This window comes from Eurosta solidaginis, chromosome 4, assembly GCF_040869045.1.
Source record: "Eurosta solidaginis isolate ZX-2024a chromosome 4, ASM4086904v1, whole genome shotgun sequence".
NCBI lineage: Eukaryota > Metazoa > Arthropoda > Insecta > Diptera > Tephritidae > Eurosta > Eurosta solidaginis.
Window position 1 is genome coordinate 242,006,651 of NC_090322.1, and position 19,561 is coordinate 242,026,211.

At 39.6% G+C, this 19,561-nt stretch overlaps 4 protein-coding genes across 7 annotated transcripts; 2 read left to right on the forward strand and 2 right to left on the reverse strand.

Annotated features, from left to right (window-relative positions):
* The first annotated feature begins 308 nt into the window (after window positions 1-308).
* Window positions 309-8,327, forward strand: CalpC (calpain-C). Its single transcript, XM_067785274.1, is given in 4 exon segments — window positions 309-510; window positions 763-1,313; window positions 1,315-1,538; window positions 5,164-8,327. Coding segments are annotated over 3 exon segments (2,043 nt in total). The 5' UTR covers window positions 309-510; window positions 763-812; the 3' UTR covers window positions 6,482-8,327.
* A 656-nt stretch (window positions 8,328-8,983) lies between these two features.
* LOC137249288 (protein screw-like) lies at window positions 8,984-12,846 on the reverse strand. 3 transcript variants are annotated; one of them, XM_067780612.1, is made up of 4 exons: window positions 12,717-12,846; window positions 11,989-12,127; window positions 11,708-11,904; window positions 8,984-9,996 (listed from the first exon to the last, which is right to left on the reverse strand). In XM_067780612.1, exons 2-4 carry the CDS (start codon window positions 12,102-12,104, stop codon window positions 9,089-9,091), a joined length of 1,221 nt encoding a protein of 406 aa, XP_067636713.1. In that variant the 5' UTR covers window positions 12,105-12,127; window positions 12,717-12,846; the 3' UTR covers window positions 8,984-9,088. The 3 variants fall into 3 exon arrangements, with proteins under 3 accessions (XP_067636713.1, XP_067636714.1, XP_067636712.1); XM_067780613.1 differs by having other exon boundaries at window positions 11,989-12,118; window positions 12,717-12,829; XM_067780611.1 differs by lacking the exon at window positions 12,717-12,846 and having other exon boundaries at window positions 11,989-12,379.
* On the reverse strand, window positions 12,614-14,439 carry LOC137249289 (cell cycle checkpoint protein RAD1-like). The gene is made up of 3 exons (XM_067780614.1): window positions 14,199-14,439; window positions 13,495-14,143; window positions 12,614-13,434 (listed from the first exon to the last, which is right to left on the reverse strand). Exons 2-3 carry the CDS (start codon window positions 13,642-13,644, stop codon window positions 12,718-12,720), a joined length of 867 nt encoding a protein of 288 aa, XP_067636715.1. The 5' UTR covers window positions 13,645-14,143; window positions 14,199-14,439; the 3' UTR covers window positions 12,614-12,717.
* Window positions 14,440-17,339: 2,900 nt separating this feature from the next.
* Dip-C (dipeptidase C) lies at window positions 17,340-19,376 on the forward strand. Of its 2 annotated transcripts, none has more exons than XM_067780616.1 (2): window positions 17,340-17,589; window positions 17,653-19,376. In XM_067780616.1, exon 2 carries the CDS (start codon window positions 17,677-17,679, stop codon window positions 19,117-19,119), a length of 1,443 nt encoding a protein of 480 aa, XP_067636717.1. In that variant the 5' UTR covers window positions 17,340-17,589; window positions 17,653-17,676; the 3' UTR covers window positions 19,120-19,376. The 2 variants fall into 2 exon arrangements, with proteins under 2 accessions (XP_067636717.1, XP_067636716.1); XM_067780615.1 differs by having other exon boundaries at window positions 17,343-17,589; window positions 17,650-19,376.
* The last annotated feature ends 185 nt before the right edge of the window (window positions 19,377-19,561 follow it).

Consider the following 19,561-nt stretch of genomic DNA (forward strand, 5'->3'; position numbering starts at 1 on the left):
TCTAAATTGCTACCTCAGAAACGCAACAATATTTACATAGGCAATAATGTTACCTCAAAGAAATTAAAATTATTAAAATTTAAAATTTAAATTTAAATTTTAATTTCTTTGTCATAATTTTAATTTCTTTGGTTCCTTCAACAGAGCTCTAATAATGTTACTTCAACAGGCAATAATGTTAAAGTTTCTCGCTGTGTGGCAGCACTGCGTTTTCGAACTGTCAACAAAAAACATTTTTGTTTTCCCTTTCAACACTTCTTTAGTGCACATTGCATTTTGTGCTTATTTCCTGTTTATAATTTTATCAATTTGCGCAGGCGCACATTCAGCTGCAGCTAATTATTATTTTACATCAGTTTATTTTCATCTCAACTTCTATATTTTTCTGTTTTAATTTTTTCTCAACTTTCACTTTGTTGTGAATTTGTGGTGTTGTGGTGCGCTAACTCGAAGTTATTCTGGAATATAAATCAAACAAGGTCAAACGGAAAAGAATTCCAAAAACGAAACGTACGTGTTAAGAATACAAGAAAGCCTACCATTTTAGTGTTAACTTAAACCATAATTCAAAAATATCAAGAACCAAGTGTAGTTGGCTTTAAAAAGCAAGTAGGCGCAGTTGTGTGTTCGCCAATTCATACCTTTGTTGTTGCGCAAGCACCAATTGGATTATACGAAAGAGCACACACCACATTAACTACATTTGGTGCAGGTGGTGGTGGCATAGCATAGAACTAATTGTTAATTCATATTTTTGTTTAGCCTTCGACAGGTGTGGCGTGGTGCGGAAGTGTCTTTAACGTCAGAACGCAATGACCTCGCGATATGAGCGCATCAAAGCAGATTGCGTGTCACGAAAAATCCTTTGGGAGGATCCTGACTTTGCTGCAGTACAATCATCTGTTTTCTATTATCAAACGCCACCATTCACATTCCAATGGCGACGCATAGCCGAATTTGCAGATGTACAACGGGCGTGTTTTGTAAATGAAGGCGAGAATTTTGATGTCATACCCGGCAAAATGGGTGATCGTTGGTTGGTATCATGCCTGGGCGTACTACATTCGCTACGCAATCTATTCTATCGTGTTGTACCCGCCGATCAGAGTTTAGACAAAGCACATGGAGTATTTCGTTTTCGTTTGTGGTGGTGTGGTGAATGGGTAGAGGTGCTTGTCGATGACCGTCTACCCACTATCAATGGACGTTTAGCATTTTTACAACCACAGTCGTCACATTGTTATTGGGCGTCACTGTTGGAGAAGGCTATTGCTAAGCTGCATGGTTCATATGAAGCACTCAAATATGGTACAACGTTCGGATGGACTTAGTGATTTGCTTGGTGGTGTAGTAGAATGCATACCAATGAAAACTAGCCCAAATGCTACAGATCTGCTGCGTCCACAGCAGTTGAAATCACATTTGGAAACCACCTGCATAGTTACGTGTATTGTAGCAACTAGCGGCACAGCTGGCGGACACATAAAGAGTTCACCTGAACGGCTAGCGAATAGTATTGCTTTCAATGTCAACTACAGGTAAGTGAGCGTGTGTGTGCTTTAACGTGGGTGGACTAGTATGTATGGCTTAGTAAAATGCGCTGCTTTATAAGAGTATAGGGTATGTTTGTCAGTAACCGTAGCTGAAAGTATACAAAGATTAATAACTTCTAATTCTAGATGTTTTGATAACTGCGGTGCACTCTCCACTACCTTTGGACTGTTGCACGCGTATGCGTTAAAAGTTTTGAGAAGACGTAGACACCTGATAGCCAATTGTGTATGATGCTTGGAATTTGCAACGCACCACACATCTACGCTGCTCGTCTAGAGTAGGTGGATACTCACTCGAATATAACTACTACAACGAATGTCTGCCCAGAACTTAAAAGCTTTAGCATGAGTAGCAGGATGCCCGTCTGGCTTACTCCAATCTACTATTCGGAAATGCCCATCTGCAGTGCCGTGTTGGCCGTGGTTGATATCCTAATGTAAAAGAGCTTTTTTCCTTCAAAGTTTAGTTTCATTGCAGCCTGTTAACACGGCCCATAAAATGGAGGTATTAAACATACAAAGTGCCGGAGGTCAATACACGGTGCGAGAGCGATAGGGCCTCTACTACAGTGGCCATAAGAACAAACGCGATATTCGGAGCCAAGGTTTTGGGTTAGTGGTGGAAACGAAACTTCGCCGCCAAGTACTTAAGCAGCTATAGACGGTGCGGACGAAAAGGACAAGAACTCCTTCTATGAAAAACTAGAAAAGACATACGATTAACGCCAGGATGGGCAAAGAAGGGGTCTTAGCCTCCACGATTTCGCCGCGGCTCGAAATGTGGTAATCTGCAGTATCTGGAACCAGCATTAAAAGATACACAAATCTACGTGGTCTCGTGATCGAAGATACCGAAACCAAATTGATCACGTGGTGATCGACGGTAGACAAAGTTCCGGTGTCCTGGATGTGCGCACCCACCGGGGTCGAAATATCGACTCGGACCACTGCTTTGAGCAGCCAGATACGTACACGCCTCTGCGCAGCAAGGAAAGTGCGCGCAGTGTCACAAGAAACGTTTGTCGGAAAACGGAAAAGGGCGCTGCGTACGTGTGTGCCAAAGCGTGCTATATTAGAGCGTTATAGCGAGGCGAAGGACGCAGAGAGACGCCTATGTAGAAGCAAAATAAACGTGTGACAGTACGCTGTAATTGCAAGGAGCTTCAAATGCTGGCTAATAAGAATAATGGCCGAAAATTCTATAAATACAATAATCCGGTGGGAACGGTAATGGCGACTTGGTAACTAACGTATAGAATGTGCTTAAAACGTGTAGGAAAATCTTCTCCTCATTGCTAGCCAGCGAGGGAGAAGACGAACCCGATACCCCTCGCCGATGACGGAAAACACGTGCAGGCACCCGAAAATGACGAAGTGAGAATGGCAGTATCACGGCGCCAGGCAATGAGTGAATACCAGATGAGCTGTTCAAACAAGAGTCTAAGAGTTTGTACAGAGCATGAATCAACTCCTATTCAAAAATATAGACGGTTGAACGCATGCCTCGAGATTGGAGCTCAAGTGTACTCTGACCAATCCACAAAAAAGGCGATCCCGCAAATAACACCAATTACCGCGGTATCATCCTGCTAAATACCTATAAGGTTCTATCTAGCGTACTGTGCTAAAAAGTAATGCCCTTAGTCAATAAACTTTTTGGACCTTGTCAGTGCGGCTTTAGACCTGGTAAATCTACTATAGACCAGATCTTCACGATGGGCCAGATCCTTGAGAAGACTCACGATAGAATCTACACTCATCATATTTTCGTCGACTTCAAAGCAGCCTTTGACAGCGCGAAAAGAAGTTGTGTGCTGCTATGTCTGAATTTAAGTTCCTGAAAGTTAATAAGGTTCTGTCAAATAACGTTGGGCAACACCACCAGCTCCGTAAACCCAGCGGAATAGGCAGCTTAGAATATACCCGCGGCAGATATGCCTGTCGTAAGAGGCGACTAAACTTCCAAACTGATTCAAAGGGTTGTGTAGCGCAACCCTTTTAAGGGGTTACCAACGCAAAATATAGCTTATCCAACCCAATTGTCAACCTTACCTACCTGTGGCGAATCCTGCTTGTTTAACAGATGAACCTCTGGCGACCCAAATTTTCACATGACTCTAGGGGGTGGGAGGATGGTATGGCCTTGAAGACTTCATGTAGTCATTCCCGCGATGGTCGGGCTAGCACCGTAATGGTGCTTGTTACCGGAACTTACCGTATCTGCATGCGGTAAAGGACCATCAACATCGATAACACTCCCCAACAACAACCAGCTCTGTAAGGACTGTGAAGGATCTCTCCCAGCCATTTGAGACTTCAGACAAGGCGACTCCCTTTCGTGCGATTTCTTTAACGAAATGCTGGAGAAGAGAATTCTAAACCGTGATGGTAGTATCTAAGGAGAAGACCTAAACCATTTGGTAGTATCTTTTTTAAGAGCGCACAGTTACTGGCGTTGACTGATGATATTGATGTTATTGGCCTTAACAAGCGTGCTTAGTTCTGCCTTCTCTGGATAAGATAAAGAAGCAAAAAAATGGGTCTTGCGGTAAATAAGGACAGGACGAAGTACTTGCTGTCATCCAAGAAAGAATCGGAGCATTCGGATATAAATGATACTGTGAAGGATCTCGTCTATTTGGGAACCAGCTTTAACAGCAAAAGCGATGTCAACTTAGAAATCAAATGGGGAGAATAACTCTTTCCAACAAATGAGACTTTGTACTGAATAGGCAATTGAAAAGTGAAGTCCTCTTGACGAACAAAAATCACGCTCTACAAGTCGATCATCATACATGTCCTTATGTTTGGTTCGAAATCATCACGGTGTCAAGAGAAGATGAGATGGCTCTTGAAGTGATAAAGAGAAAAGATCTACGGAAGATTTATGGTCCTGTCCGTGATGCCCACGTCGAGTATCGAAGGAGGATGATGATGAGCTGTTTAAGCATTACCCAGATATGACGAAAGTGCAGCTAATAAAAACCGTAAGGCTTAGCTGGCTATGTCACGTTATGCTAATGGACGAAGACGCTCCGTCCAAGAAAATATTTCCGTCGACACAGCTTTGGAAGCAGAGGAAGGGGGATACCTCCACTGAGATGGAAGAGGCACAGGTGGAGAAAGACTTGACCTCGGTTGGAGCTCCCAATTGGCGTCAGTTATCGCGAAACAGGGATAGCTGTCAACTAGTTTAGTAATTTCCTATTCATGTTTAGACTCAAGGGAAACGCAGTTTTTTCTAAATCTTGGAGAAGAGTTCTAACTAGTACCGATAGATCTAGTGTAACAAATATCGTCCTGGTGTGAGGCCGACCTTTATTAAGTACGTTATTTATTTGAGTGTTTATGCGCTTGTGGTGTGATATAGGGTGGTGGTCGAATTGTGCCTTTTCCGAAAATTTTTTCTCGGTGAAGCAAAAGCAATTCTCGAAGGTAAGTGAGTTTGGCTGGGCAGTGACCAACCACCGCAAAATAACTTGTCGAGCTTCAAAAAAAGTTCTCTGTCCAATCACTGGCCAATTTACCCTATACTAACTTTAATTTATAAGCATAACTTCTTTTGTAAATAGACCATGTATGTATGTTATATATTTTTCTTTTTATAAAGACTTTCCTCCCTGGACAAGGTGGAGACACTCCTGGGCGACGCAGTGCAATTGGTGCGTCTAAAAGATCCGCTCGCATGCAATGCCTTCGATAACAATGCTTTATTCGAAGGTGATTGGTCAGCGATATCGCCATCATGGGAGCGCGTGTCAGTGCAAGAACGTGATCGCCTCTTTAGTCAACTAGATGTTGGTGAATTTTGGATGTCATTTCTTGAATTCACACAAACATTCACCAACCTTGAATGCATCTATCTGGACGCTGACACAGCCAAAGATGAGCTAACCTTACAAGAACGACCGAAACGTTGGCAAATGAAAATGTTTCAAGGACAATGGAAACGTGGCGTAACTGCAGGTGGTTGTCGTAATCATGAATCATTTCATATTAATCCACAGCTATTGCTGAATATACAAGAAAAACAAGAAGTTGTGATAGCGCTGAATCAACACACGGCGGTGGAACCCAAAGTAATTGGCTTTACAATGTACAAATTGAATGCGGTGGCGAATGGTGGTAAAGGAAAATTTAGCGAATGTTTACCAAAAGAATTCTTTAAAACGCAAGTGAGCTTCTTGAACTCGGATTATGGCAATACGCGGCACGTGAGCTATCGTTGTGAATTGGAAGTGGGTCAATATGTACTCATGCCTACCACTTATGAGCCGGGTGAGGAGTCTAGTTTTACGGTAAGATTTTTAGGCACGGCACCTTTACGTTTGTCGTTGTTGGAAACACAAACAATGATGTTATTGGATCCATTCCCAGCGTTAAAAACTGAAGTGGAATCGACGACAAAAATTAAAAATGTATGTCAATATGAGCCGGTATTCATGCAATTGGCGGATGAAAATAAAACCATAAATTGTTTTGAATTGCATGAGCTGTTGGAGGCGTGTTTGCCCAACGATTATATAAAAGGTTGTGCCAATATTGATATTTGTCGTCAGGTAATTGCGCTACAAGATAAAACTGGTTCGGGACGCATTAATTTTTTACAATTCAAAACGTTTATGGTGAATTTGAAATCATGGCAGGGAGTTTTTAAAATTTATACAAAAGAAAAGGCCGGCATTTTACGAGCTGAGCGTTTAAGGGATGCACTCTATGATGTCGGCTTTCAATTGAGCACTGAGATAATGAATTGTCTAATGCAACGTTATATACGAAAGGATGGTACTTTGCGTCTGAGTGATTTCGCTTCAGCGGTGCTACATTTGACTGCCGCATTCGATTACTTTCAACGCAAGGATCACAATCAGGATAATGTAATAGAAATTGAAATGTCCGACTGGATAAAATGTGTGCTGAGATGTTAAGTAGTAGTTAAGTGTTTTCCACTTTAATTTAAGTATATATATATATATCCTTATCAAATGCTATTTGTTGACCGGTGTGCTTCCTTATTTAATTCTCTACTCCTTCAAGTTTTGATATTGCTTTTTTTAAACATCGACTGCTGAGTGAAAGACTGCCCCCATTCCGGTTAGCGGTACGCAAACGTTTTTACATATTGTGAAAGTTTGGATGCCCTGACATTTGTCTATGTGATTCAGTCATGCCGAAACGGCTAAACTGAAACGGGATTCCAACGACCAATTACTTTTTATACTCAGCGTGCTTTGCACACGGAGTATATTAACTTTGATTGGAAACGGTTGGTTGTACAGATATAAAGGAATGGAGATAGATATAGACTTCCATATATCCAAATCATCAGTGTCGAAAAAAAATTTGATTGAGCCATGTCCGTTAACACGATAACTTGAGTAAATATTGAGATATCTTCACCAAATTTGGTACACGAGCTTATCTGGACCCAGGATAGATTGGTGTTGAAAATGAGCGAAATCGGATGATAACCACGCCCACTTTATATATATATATAACATTTCGGGACTCTCCGGATTATTTCGGTTTGGTTTGGTTTTGGATTATTTCGGTATAATTTTTCGGAACTTTTTTCGGTTTATTTCGAAATAATTTTGAAACTTGTTTTCGGAACTATTTCAAGATAATTTCGGGATTGTCTACGGAATTACTTTAGGATTATTGCGGCATATTTTTCTAAATTATTAAGGGCTGATATCGGAATAGTTTTGGAACTCCTTTTTGGGACTATTTGAATACCATTTCACTTTGAGATTATTTCGAGATAGTGGTCGAATAATTTTAGAATTATTTTCAAACTATTTCGGTAGTTTTTGATTATTTTCACGACTACTAAGAATCATATCAGAATAATTTCGGGACCATTTTGATGTTTACGGGTAGTTTTCAGGACTATTTCGATTACATCCTCGGCACATTTCGGCGCCGTTACGAGACTATTTCAGCATTATCTTCAAAACATTTCGGCATGATACGAGATTTTGAGATAGTTTCAAGATCATTTTCAGTTAGGATCAGTTCGGAATTATTTCGGTATGGATAATTTCAGGATTGCAGCTGGGATGATTTTGGAACTATCTGCGTGTTATACGGCCGTAATTTAGGAATAATTTCAAGATAATTTTGGTATTGCTCTCAGGATCATTTGAGCACTATTTTTGTCCCATTTATTCAAAGCTCGTTTCTTTATTGGCCGAGATGGCAACTGCAGCTTTGTTAGCCGGCGCTTGTCTTGGTTGAACAGCACACCAGCCCTCAGTTTGCCTCGATTTGTCTTCCTTAAAGCGGCGTTTTTGAAACCAATTCTGGGATAGTGCGATCTTCAGCCGATAAAATTCCAGAAAAGTGCGTTTTGAAAAAAAAATATTGAGATGGGAAGTATGCATACATTTCTGGGATGAGCGTTTTCGAACCGGCAGTCGAGTTAAGGCGAACTTCCACTCATCCGATATTTAGGTCAACTGTTAAGTGCAATTCTAACGTAGTACCTTATGTAAACAAAATTCAAATAACTAAAATGAATGTGATTCATAAAATCTACAAATTTCACGATAAAAAAGCAAATTAGAAAATAATGTTGGAAAATTTTATTTTTTAAAATAGAACATTTTATACACGCATAACATGAACTACATTAGTATGTATGTATTTGTAGCTTTAGAAAAAATTCACCTTGTTTTAGAATATAAAATCTTGTTCGCGTATATGTTTGTGTGTAATTCTATAATTATGCTAAATACAAATCAATATAACCGCAATGACTTGAATAATAAACTGTGTTTCGACACTTTTTCGGAATGTACTATCAAAGTGTTCTCTACATTTACTAGTCTACTTCAGAATTTTCAATGTACAATTCAGGTTCGTATGGTTTCGTACAATGAACTAAACTATATATAAACCAATGAACTAAACTATATATAATAAAGTATTTTGTTGTTGTTGTTGTTGTAGTTGTAGCGATAAGGTTGCTCCCCGAAGGCTTTTGGGAGTGTTATCGATGTGGTGGTCCTTTCCCGGATACAGATCCGGTACGCTCCGGTAACACAGCACCCATAAGGTTCTAGCCCGACCAACTCGGGAACGATTTATAGGAACTTGGGGTCGCCAGAGCCTCGTTAGTGAAACAGGATTTGCCGCGGATAGGTGAGGTTCACAATTGGGTTTGGAGAAGCTATATATTGCGCTGGCTACCTGAAGGGTTGCGCTACACAGTCCCATAAATCTGGTATTTTAGTCGCCCCTTACGACAGGCATACCTACTGCGGGTATATTCTGACCCCCTAACCCGCTCGGGGTATAAAGTATTTTGGTATTTTATATTGGTTTTTGTACTATGGATTGTACAAAACGCTACAAATGAATTCTGTGTATAAAAAATTTGAAAGTGCTACTCTATTAATAAACTCATTAAATTTAAAATAAGTATGTTATTATTAATATAATAACTTTACTGTCAGTTTTATTTAAATTAGTTATACTTAATCATAAACAATAACACATTTATTTTGTTACTTGAAATCATCTACAGTACCTTAACGACAACCACATTCCTTAGCGACAATTTGCGAGAAACGCATCAAATTAACGCTATCCTCATTTACTGAATACAATATTGATATGGACGCCAACTTGACTGGCACGCAGCATGGTTTTGGTAAGTGTGGCCTTTTCAAATGCATCAAAGTTTGTACAATTGCATGATTGGTGGCATTATTCATGGGCGTGCCTAAGGGGAAATTGCATTCACCTAAACAGAAATATGCCTCAAAAGTCTTCGGTGCAATTACAGATTTCTCCATACCCAGATATTTAAAATCCAATGTAAAATTATGGCGTTCACAGGCTTTTGGTTGATCAAATGCTCCACCGGCATGTTGTTGCATATAACCAAATGCATTAATTTGGCGTTTATATTGTTTTGAACGACGTTGTCGTTGCATTTTTGTCAATAAATCAGGACCATTAAAGTAAGCTGTTATAAATGGTTGTAAATCCAACAAATCAGTTGATGGCGCATGCGCCGCTACTAAGCCCACATCAGCTGCAGTAACCTGTTGTTGTTTTATATTAGCGCCTTCCTCGTCGAGCGTTGCATGTAGAGTGACTCCAATAAGTAATTCATTGCCATACAGTACATGTTGAAATGTGCGATAATGTAACCAATTTTTAAATAATTTTGTAACATTTAACTCTAACCAACCATGAAAATTGGTGGTGGAATTTAATATGGCAACATTAAGTAAATAATTTCCAAATGGCTGATAGACATTAATGGTAAAATTGCGTTCGTTGCTGCTCGCGCTATAGCGGCCAAGTTGCGGATTTTGATATAAACGTATAGCAGCATATTGAAGTTCCAAATCACGTGGTATTTCGTTTAGATTAAAGTTGAGCAGCATATCACCGGTGAGTGCAGACTTTGATTTCGCTTCAGGTGCGGCTGTAAATAAAGGTGACATTTTTGATTAGCAACAAACTAAATTAAAATAAGCACGAAGAACGTGACTTGTCCGGAATGGTGGTATTTACGAAGATTATATAGTGTTGAGCACTTATATTGCATATGTTCTGCTCTGACGTGAGCAGGATACTTATGGAATGACGCTGAACCGACTGTTTAGGGGATCTAAGCTGTGCTGAAATCAAAGACATTCTACGCTACATTAGACGAATAAATTGGTTAAACTTTCTACAGGAAGGGCTCTAGCCCTTATTGTGATATCACAATGGACAAGCCAGCCTCTGCTTTACTGTGGGGCACCCACTCTAACCTTGCCTATTAGATAGTGATTAGGAGCGGACTCCAAATGACAAGCTGTTACCATGTTTTATGTATTTAGGATATGTTGCTGTTGTTGTAGCGATAAGGACGCTCCCCGAAGACCTTGGGGAGTGTCATCGATGTCGGTGATCCTTCGCCGAATGTAGATCCGGTACGTTCCGGTACCAAGCCTGAACATCTCGACAACGATTTGTTATGACCACATGCGACCTTCCAGGTCATCCCGCTCTCCCACCTCCTATATCCATGAAGTGTTCGGGTTTTTCAGAGCCTCGGTTGTTTGTGAAACAGGATTCGCCACGGATAGGTGAGGTTGACAATTGGGTTTGGAGAAGCTATATATTGCGCTGGCAACCTGAAAGGGTTGCGCTACACAACCCCTTGAATCTAATTGGTATTTTAGTCGCCTCTTACGACAGGCATACCTACCGCGGGTATATTATAACGCCCTAACCCGCTGGGGGCGCATTTAGGATATCGTCAGTTGTTGTTGTAGCAGTGCTTCGCCCCATCCAATAGGTGCGACCGATCACAAATTGTCATCAATATCCTCTAACGGAGTCCAAGGAAGCTTGATGTTTCAACAGGGGTGAACCATAATGAGAGGGGTGTTAGAGGCGTTGGTTCACAATTACAATTAAAGAGATGGTTAGTGTGATGTGGGGACACATTGCAAGCAGGGCGTACATTTTGTATGTCGGGGTTGATTCTGGATAGGTAAGAGTTTAACCTTTTACAGTATCCAGATCGAAGTTGAGCTAGAGTGACTCGCGTTTCCCTGTGGAGTGTGCATTCCTCTTCCGCAAGTTTTGGGTATTGTTCTTTGAGTACTGGATTCACCGGGCAATTCCTGGCATAAAGGTCCGATGCCTATTTGTGGAGTCGCCTGAGGACCTGCTTGTGTTTTTTGGCTTCATACGGCTGAGTTCTCAGGTGCCGTATTTCCTCATAATGCTTTCGGAGATTACTCCTTAAGCCCCTCGTCGGTGTTGGCTCATCAATCAGATGTCTGTTGGATGCCAAGGTTTCTGGGTATTCAACAGGAACTGTTTCGTTGGCATCTCATTTCTCTCCCTGATGGGGAGTAACCCCATTTAATTTGTTGTGTCCCTCCCACAAATCTCGTCAGCCGTATGTTGCTGTTGTTGTAGCGATAAGGACACTTTCCGAAGGCCTTATTCGTATCGAAGAGCTTTATTGGAATATGTAATAATATGTTTTCCGATTCAATCATGCGATATGTTAGTTGTCAAACATAAAGACATCGTACCATATTTCACGGGCATATCTTAGCTATCACTCAAATTATGTTGTTAATTTCCATCCAAATTAAAACTGGAGAAAGGCCTGTATGTGATATCCAACTTACTTCTACTAGCGAATGTAATAATATTGTTGCATAATTCAATCTCACGACGATCGAATGGCGTAATAAAGTTGTCATTGATAAGTGAACGTTTGTAGCGCGATGCTTGTAAATTTCGTATAGACTCTGGTAGCTTTTCTACATCATCATCATCACTTATTTCTGTATACACTTGAAGCAGGAATTTTGTTGCAGAGTTTCTAAAAGCGCAAAACGAGGAGAATATGCCTTAATACAATTGCTTTTTACAAAGTAATACATATTTTCGAAATGCGAAAACTTACCTTAACGATGGCTGTCTTTTGAGTCGCTCACTAGCTTGCCTTAAGCCTAATAACTCTGCCAGTTGAGTCATATCATCTGGTACTCTGTTTTCTTCTTTTTGAGCAAGCGTTAGCATCAAATAACATAAAACTAAAAATGCTAAGCAAATTACTAAATTTAAGCGCCCCATTTTCGTTCGAATTTAATTTTAATACTGCAGTGCTTTGAGAAAGGATCTCTTTTATATAGCGAAATGTTTAACGAGCACAGGTCAATTTTGCCACTCATAATCGTGCATGGGCGATTAAAAGCAGGTATCTGCACTTTTACAAAAAAATTTGTTTGCCAAAAAGCGGTTAAATCTCATTTTGTTCTATTGTTTTAGAGTTTGCTTGATAATTTTTGTTACCTGAGTTTAGCATAGCTTTCCTTAGATACAAAATTAATTTGAAGCATTCATAATATAAATGGAGTAAAGGAAGAGTGTGATTAGTGAAAACAGAAATAGCTGATTTAAAGTTATGGACAACTCAATATAATTGCTTTTTCTTCACATAAGATGGATTTTTGTTGTTTATTAGGGCAGACATGCTTTAAGGGCAATATTATTAACACCAATATCTACCTAATAATAAACTCTCATATAATGGTTTCCTTTAGTAACAAATTATGCATATATTTTTAATTGACGTATAGAGCAAGTATTTATAGAAAAATAAAATATGTATGTCAAAAAAAAAGACCTCACCTTATATATCCGCCAATGGCATTATATAAAACTGTACATATACTTCAGCCTGTTCTTCGGATTGCATCATAAAATGCATTTCTAATAAACCACTCAAATCTGTTTTAATCGCCACCTTTGTTGCAGCCGCTAATGCTTTATGCGTTAAACGCATTTCATTATTGCGATAGCATGCCGAGGTAGTTTCGCGACAATTGAACAAAATAATCATATCACTAGTTTTAGCCACCTCAACGAATGTCTCTGTTTTTACAACACCCAATGTTTCAATTTTAAAATGCGGTTGCCTTGGCGATAAAGTTAAACGTATTTCATCTGCTGCCTTATTTAACTCTTGAAAGATATTTGCTAGAGCAGGTCCACGCACAAATACGACATTTAAACTTGGACTATCCTCATCAAGATTATAATCGATTACATCTTCCACATTCGTAGTTTTAATGGAACATTCTGAGGAGATGTCAACTTCATCATTGGGGCGCAATACCAGCACGAGCGGTGCACCATGTCCTTTGTAGAACATTTTTAAACTACATGGTGCGCCTGCATAGAGACCCAAACATTCTGAAATAATATTCATGTTGAGGCCAAAGCTTATTGTGTCCACGACATGAAATTCTGCAAAACATGATGCGGTCATATACAGGTTTGCTTGTACAGTTTGACCTTCTTCAACTGAGACGCGTAAACCATCTTCGCTTATTTGGAACTTGCCATTCTATATCAATAAATATATGTATTAACTATTTTGGTGGTGATACACACAGGTTATACTTACATTTTCAAAGTTCAATGCCTTTATACCGGCGTATAAAGTTTTGATTTGATCTAAACGCGCCACGAATTTGAAATTTTCATATTGACGCTGTGTTAACATTCTTAGATTTTTTAAAATGCCTCTCTCATAAAGTGTTTTTGAATGTTGCATTCGCACTTAGCTGCTAAACGTACGCCGCTTCACACGCTCTGTACTTAATCTAAGCTTTCGCTGAATAGATCCAAATAGCTTCCGTACATTCGATCTTGTAAATTTTTAAATTGAAGCTTTGTTACTGTTTCTACTTTGAATGTAGTGGGCGTTGGTTGCAACACCTGTGCCAAACGCAGTGCTAGTACATGTGCGCAAGTATATCTGCTACAATTCACATGTTCTTCGGTTGCAGTTGAGCCTGTCGCATGTATTTGTTCCTTTAACCCCAACACAAATTCTTTGAAATATTTACATGTACAATGATTAATATGTGGAAATAACCAAATTGAGTATTTATATTGTTGTGGTTGTTTTATCTGCAACTCGGCGATTTCACTTCCCTCATAAACGTACAGTTGTATATATTGTTCATCCAAAATGGTCAATGCATCAACGAGCACTGGCCCTAATAAGGCTTTGAGCTGCAGTAACAGGTGGTTTGTGTGCACATCAGTAGCTGAGAAAAGAAAAATTATTTACTATCATAGAATTAGATAAAAGAAATATCATACCTTCACCGTCCTCCAACTCGTTTATACTGCGTTTAAATTGTTGTAGTGCTTCGTCAATTAACTTTACAAAAATTTGCTTGGTTGTATGCAAATCCTGCGCCTCCACCTGCATTTGTGTTCCGGAAAAGACTTTTAGTTTTCCGTAAGGCAATTTGTTTTTAAATACTCATTGAATTAATAATTCAATCTGAAGTCTATTAAAAAACGAGCGGGAATGTCATCAGAGTTTTCTTATCTCGTCTTTTTACCCCTATTCGTAAGCAACTGGAACTTAAAGGCCCCACACATACGTTTTTTGATGCAGCATCGTCAAAGATGGCGTGCGCTGACAGATGAATAGATTTCATGGAGAGCGAGAGAGCGACAACAAGCGCGTCAGCAGCGGCATCTGACACGCAATTGTAGCCAACTTTCAACTTTTGTTGTAAGCAAACCATAATAAGAAGAACTTGACATTTGTTTGGCTACGAGTGCTTTCAGGCTTTGCAAGTATAATTATATTTTCCATGTTTATAACAGTGCTTTTTATATGTGAATGGGCAGGCCAAAATCAGTTTCAACTGCGAAGGTCGTGGTTTTCAAGTTTAGTTAAATTTTTATCTATGTAAGGTCTTCATTGATCGGCCAGTTTAACCTAACCTACAAATGTACCTATTGAGGATTAAAACAATTCACTACCTTATTGCGCCCTGTGCCCTGTCAACAGGACTCATATACTCGACATAAATTTACACATAAAACTAAGTTATCTCTTAATTTTCGAACTCACATCCTAATCCGTTCCTAGTAACTAGATTATTATTTCCAGGTAATTACCTTTCTTAGTATCGCTTATAAATCTTTCAAGCATATTTTGGGGAAGGTTGAAGATCGCCTAAAATCGATTCGACCGTATCAGTACGGGTTCAGACTTGGTAAATCTACCGTAGACCAGATTTTCACTAAGGGCGATATCTTGGAAAAAGAACTTCGAAAAAACAATCGCCACACATCACCTTTTCGTCGATTTCAAAGCTACCCTCGACATTTCGTTTCCACGCAAAATTTATACGAATGTGGAAATGACGTTAAGCACCACCATAGGCTTAGTAAGAATAGGAAAGGTTGTCTCTGAAACTTTTTTTTTAGCATCCAATATATTTTGCCAACTGTATACATAGAATACTTACATCTAACAAATTTGTGTTTTTTTTAAAGTAATTCACAATTAATTAAACTTAATAAACTTGATGGACATGGATGGATTGCTTTCAGTAGTGCATCCATTTTTTTTAAGAATTTTCTAATACCACTTAATAAACATGGTGGGTATGGAAGGATTGCTCTAGCCGTGCATCCATTTTTTTAAGAATTCATCAGTGTTGAAAATCTGTGATTGACTTTCTTTTCAGGCGCGTGAAATTAGTTGGTCTTGCTGACAGGGCTATAATGAATGGGTTGGGGTGAGTTAGAAGCCTCGTGTTGTATGAAATAGCATACTTTTTGATTTTCAGCTATTGTTGGAACCTTTAGATCCCTGTGTAGCTGGTTGTTTGTCACATAGTAGGGTGCGTTTACAATCATTCTAAGGGTTTTCGATTGGAATCTTTGGAGAATCTCTATGTTTGAGTTTGCTGCAGTTCCCCACAGTTGTATTCCATATGTCCAAATGGGTTTTATGATGCCTGAGTAAAGTAGGACTTTGTTATCAACTGATAATTGTGAATTTCGGTTCGTAAGCCAATACAGATTTCTTAATTTGATACCAAGTGCTTTTCTTTTGTTGAATATGTGGGTCCTCCAAATTAATTTTCTGACGAGGTGTATACCAAGGTATTTTGATTCGTCCTTTGTGGTATATTAATATCGTTGAATTTAATAGGTGGGAAAGTGTTACGTCTGGTAGCAAACGTCACTTGAACGGATTTTGATTCATTAGATTTGATCCTCCATTCTTTAAGCCAATGGGTAATTTTATTTAAACTTCCTTGGAGCTTGGTGAAGCCACGCTAGGGTTAGGGTCAACGGCCAGCACCGCAGTATCATAGTATCACTTGGCGAGTTTTCAGAAAGGTTGAGCCACTATCCTTCGTTCTTTCTCTTTTGATGCTGGAGTATAAGTTACAAGCTTCAGAGCACAAGCGCTTCAGAACGATAAAGAGCATGCCATTGACGTCCTCGGCTTGAACACTTACGTCGTAAATTGTGACGTGCGCAGAAGGTAGTTCGGGAATCACGCATTAAATTGTTTCGAGCCTACAGGCTGATCCACAATGAAGTTTTTCATATATTTAGATGCGTTAAAGGCAATCTTATTAATGTCAGTAACATCGCCGCAACCAGGCATTTGCCGTCTTTCAGTGAGTTTTACAGCTCCGGCTCACGCTCAATTCTCACGGGAATGCTCTGGATCATTGAGAGACTTGAGAAGCAGATGTCGTGAAATTTTCGCACACGTGAAATGTTATTCATTTAACTCATACGGCGAAAGGCTGAGCAGCGACATCTATTTTTGAAAAAGTAGGTATATTAAAGGCCGCGTTGCCAACCTAAAGCTGGAGACATTGGTGCTTTATCGGTAACCGTATCGGTAACCTTTTAACAGCTGATTCGACCAACCTTATGAGAATCAATGCAATCGATTATTGGTGCCGCTAAGGTCGTAACCGTATCGTAGCCAACCAATTGGGTTTTGGTTTACCGTCGTAACGATAAACAGCTGATTGCGTTAGGGATACGGATACAGCAATACGACATACGGCACCAATGACTTCGGCTTAAAAAGAAGTAATTAACAAATCTGGCAAAATCCTGAGTCAGATAAATAATTTTGCATGTAAATGCAACAACAACGATTTGAGCCAGATAAATCCAGATAGAAGTCCGATTCAATTTGTGAGGCAGATAATTTGTTAATTACTTTTTAGGTTGGCAACGTGGCCTTTAATATACCTACTTTTTCAAAAATTGATGTCGCTGCTTAGCCTTTCGCCGTATGAGTTAAATGAAAAACAGCGGCGACATCTGCCTATCACATTTCACGTGTGCGAAAATTTCACGACATCTGCTTCGCAAGTCTCTCAATGATCCAGAGCATTCCCGTGAGAATTGAGCGTGAGCCGGAGCTGTAAAACTCACTGATAGACGGCAAATGAAAACTGCTTGCGTGACGGGGCTTTAAGCTAGATGACGTGTGGACGCCATACAACAACGATCAGCTGAGATTGATAACAACGGATGAAACAAAAGCACACGCAGATAACAAATAAAAACAATTCTCGTTAATAAAAACTTGTTTTTCGCGTTTATCTGCATACTGATTAAAGTGCAATAAAACCATTGAACCAACAAGTGGGCGACCACAAAAAGCGAGCGAAAAAGAGTATCGGTTTGAACTTGTTTCCAGAAAGACGTAAGTGATAAAAGAAAGACATATAAATATTAAATTTATAACAAAATCCAATATTTTCAGAAGAATACTGAAGAAACTAGCAGCAACATGGCCAGCTTTCGTATGGGACCAACGACGCACACTGTGCTCATGTCATTATTCCAGAAAAATCGCCAAAAAGTTGCTACTGCTTTAAGGGAACACAGATTAGTAAAACCAAAATCTTACGTCCTACTCGCAGGCGGCGACGACGTTAGTTTTAACGATACAGATGTTAATCATCCTTTCCGCCAAGAATCGTACTTCCAATACATGTTAGGCGTGAAAGAACCTGGTTGTTATGGCGTGTTAGATGTAGGTAACGGCAAATCGACTTTGTTTGTACCGCGTTTGCCTGAAGAGTATGCAACATGGATGGGTAAATTGTATACTTTGGAAGAATTCAAACGTATGTATGAGGTGGATGAAACACGGTATGTGGATGAATTGAATGTATTCTTTGAAGGTGCACAACCTTCACTCATCTTGACATTAAGTGGTGTCAATACAGATAGTGGTTTAATTTCGAAACCTGCACGCTTTGAAGGAATCGAAAAATTTGTTGTCGATTGCGATTTGCTGCATCCCGTTATAGCTGAGTGTCGCGTCATCAAATCTCCTGAAGAAATTGAAGTGCTGCGATATGTTGCAAAAGTCTCCTCAGATGCACATATACGTGTCATGCAATTTATGCGCCCTGGACGCTACGAATACGAAGGTGAAGCAGTTTTCTTACATCATGCATATGCTGTTGGTGGATGCCGTCATGCGTCGTACACTTGTATTTGTGGTAGTGGAGTAAATTCGGCGGTACTACATTATGGACATGCAGGTGCGCCTAACGATGGACCAGTGCGTGATGGTGATATGTGCCTATTTGATATGGGCGCCAATTATTGTGGTTATGCTGCGGATATAACATGCAGCTTTCCAGCAAATGGTAAATTCACCGAAGATCAAAAGTTTATTTATAATGCTGTTTTGTCTGGTCGCAATGCTGTGCTAGAGCAGGCACGTGATGGTGTCTCTTGGGTTGATATGCACAAATTGGCTTGCCGTGTTATGTTAGAGAAACTAAAAGAGGGTGGTATGTTGAAAGGTGACGTTGAGGATATGCTTGATGCCGGTTTAGCTGGTATATTTCAACCGCATGGTCTAGGTCATCTACTTGGTTTGGATGTACATGATGTAGGTGGCTATCTGGAAGGACAGCCGGAACGTCGAACGGAACCCTGGTTAAGTAAATTACGTTTTGCGCGTACGCTTAAAGCTGGCATGTATGTGACTGTTGAGCCAGGTTGTTACTTTATTGAATACCTAATGGATCGTGCGCTTGCCGATCCGAACCTTAATAAGTTTATCGTCAAAGAGGTATATGAACGATTCCGCAAGTTTGGCGGCGTGCGCATAGAGGATGATGTCCTCATAAAACAAGATGGTTGTGAGAATTTCGCAATAGTGCCACGTACCGTAGATGAAATCGAGAAAACGATGGCTGTGCGCAGAGAATAGGCAATTGGTGTCGGTGTATCTTATATTGTTGATATCGATTGTTTATACTGTGCTATATTAATCACATATATACATACGTATTTATACAGATTAGATTGTTGCAAATGATTTATAGTACCACTTGAAAAGATATACAACATATAATACATTATATATGTTTTTTTTTAATTTACTCATTCCTATAGCTATTGGAAATTAAAAGCATTTTATGTTATTTACCTATTGTGTGCATAAATAAATATCTATTGAATTATAAAGCAAGCGCTTTTTTAATAAACATTTTCTGTGTTGTCCACCAACTAAACCGTTTTGCAATGTTCTACTGTATTTTTACTAGGTGACCAGTGACGAGGGCTGTGTTCTTATGTCCCCAGTACACCATCTACATAGTGAGGCGAGAATACTCCCCATCAGGGAGAGAAATGAGATGCCAACCAAACAG

Bases quoted from the DNA above. Each gene is read 5' to 3' on its own strand.
- LOC137249289 (XM_067780614.1), bottom strand. From the start codon at position 13,644: ATGCAACATTCAAAAACACTTTATGAGAGAGGCATTTTAAAAAATCTA. The intron at 13,435-13,494 runs GTAAGTATAACC...TTATTGATATAG, and splicing joins AGGCATTGAACTTTGAAAAT to AATGGCAAGTTCCAAATAAG.
- LOC137249288 (XM_067780611.1), bottom strand. From the start codon at position 12,158: ATGGGGCGCTTAAATTTAGTAATTTGCTTAGCATTTTTAGTTTTATGT. The intron at 11,905-11,988 runs GTAAGTTTTCGC...TTGCGCTTTTAG, and splicing joins AAAAGACAGCCATCGTTAAG to AAACTCTGCAACAAAATTCC. The intron at 9,997-11,707 runs GTAAGTTGGATA...CTTTATTTACAG, and splicing joins TATTACATTCGCTAGTAGAA to CCGCACCTGAAGCGAAATCA.
- Dip-C (XM_067780616.1), top strand. From the start codon at position 17,677: ATGGCCAGCTTTCGTATGGGACCAACGACGCACACTGTGCTCATGTCA.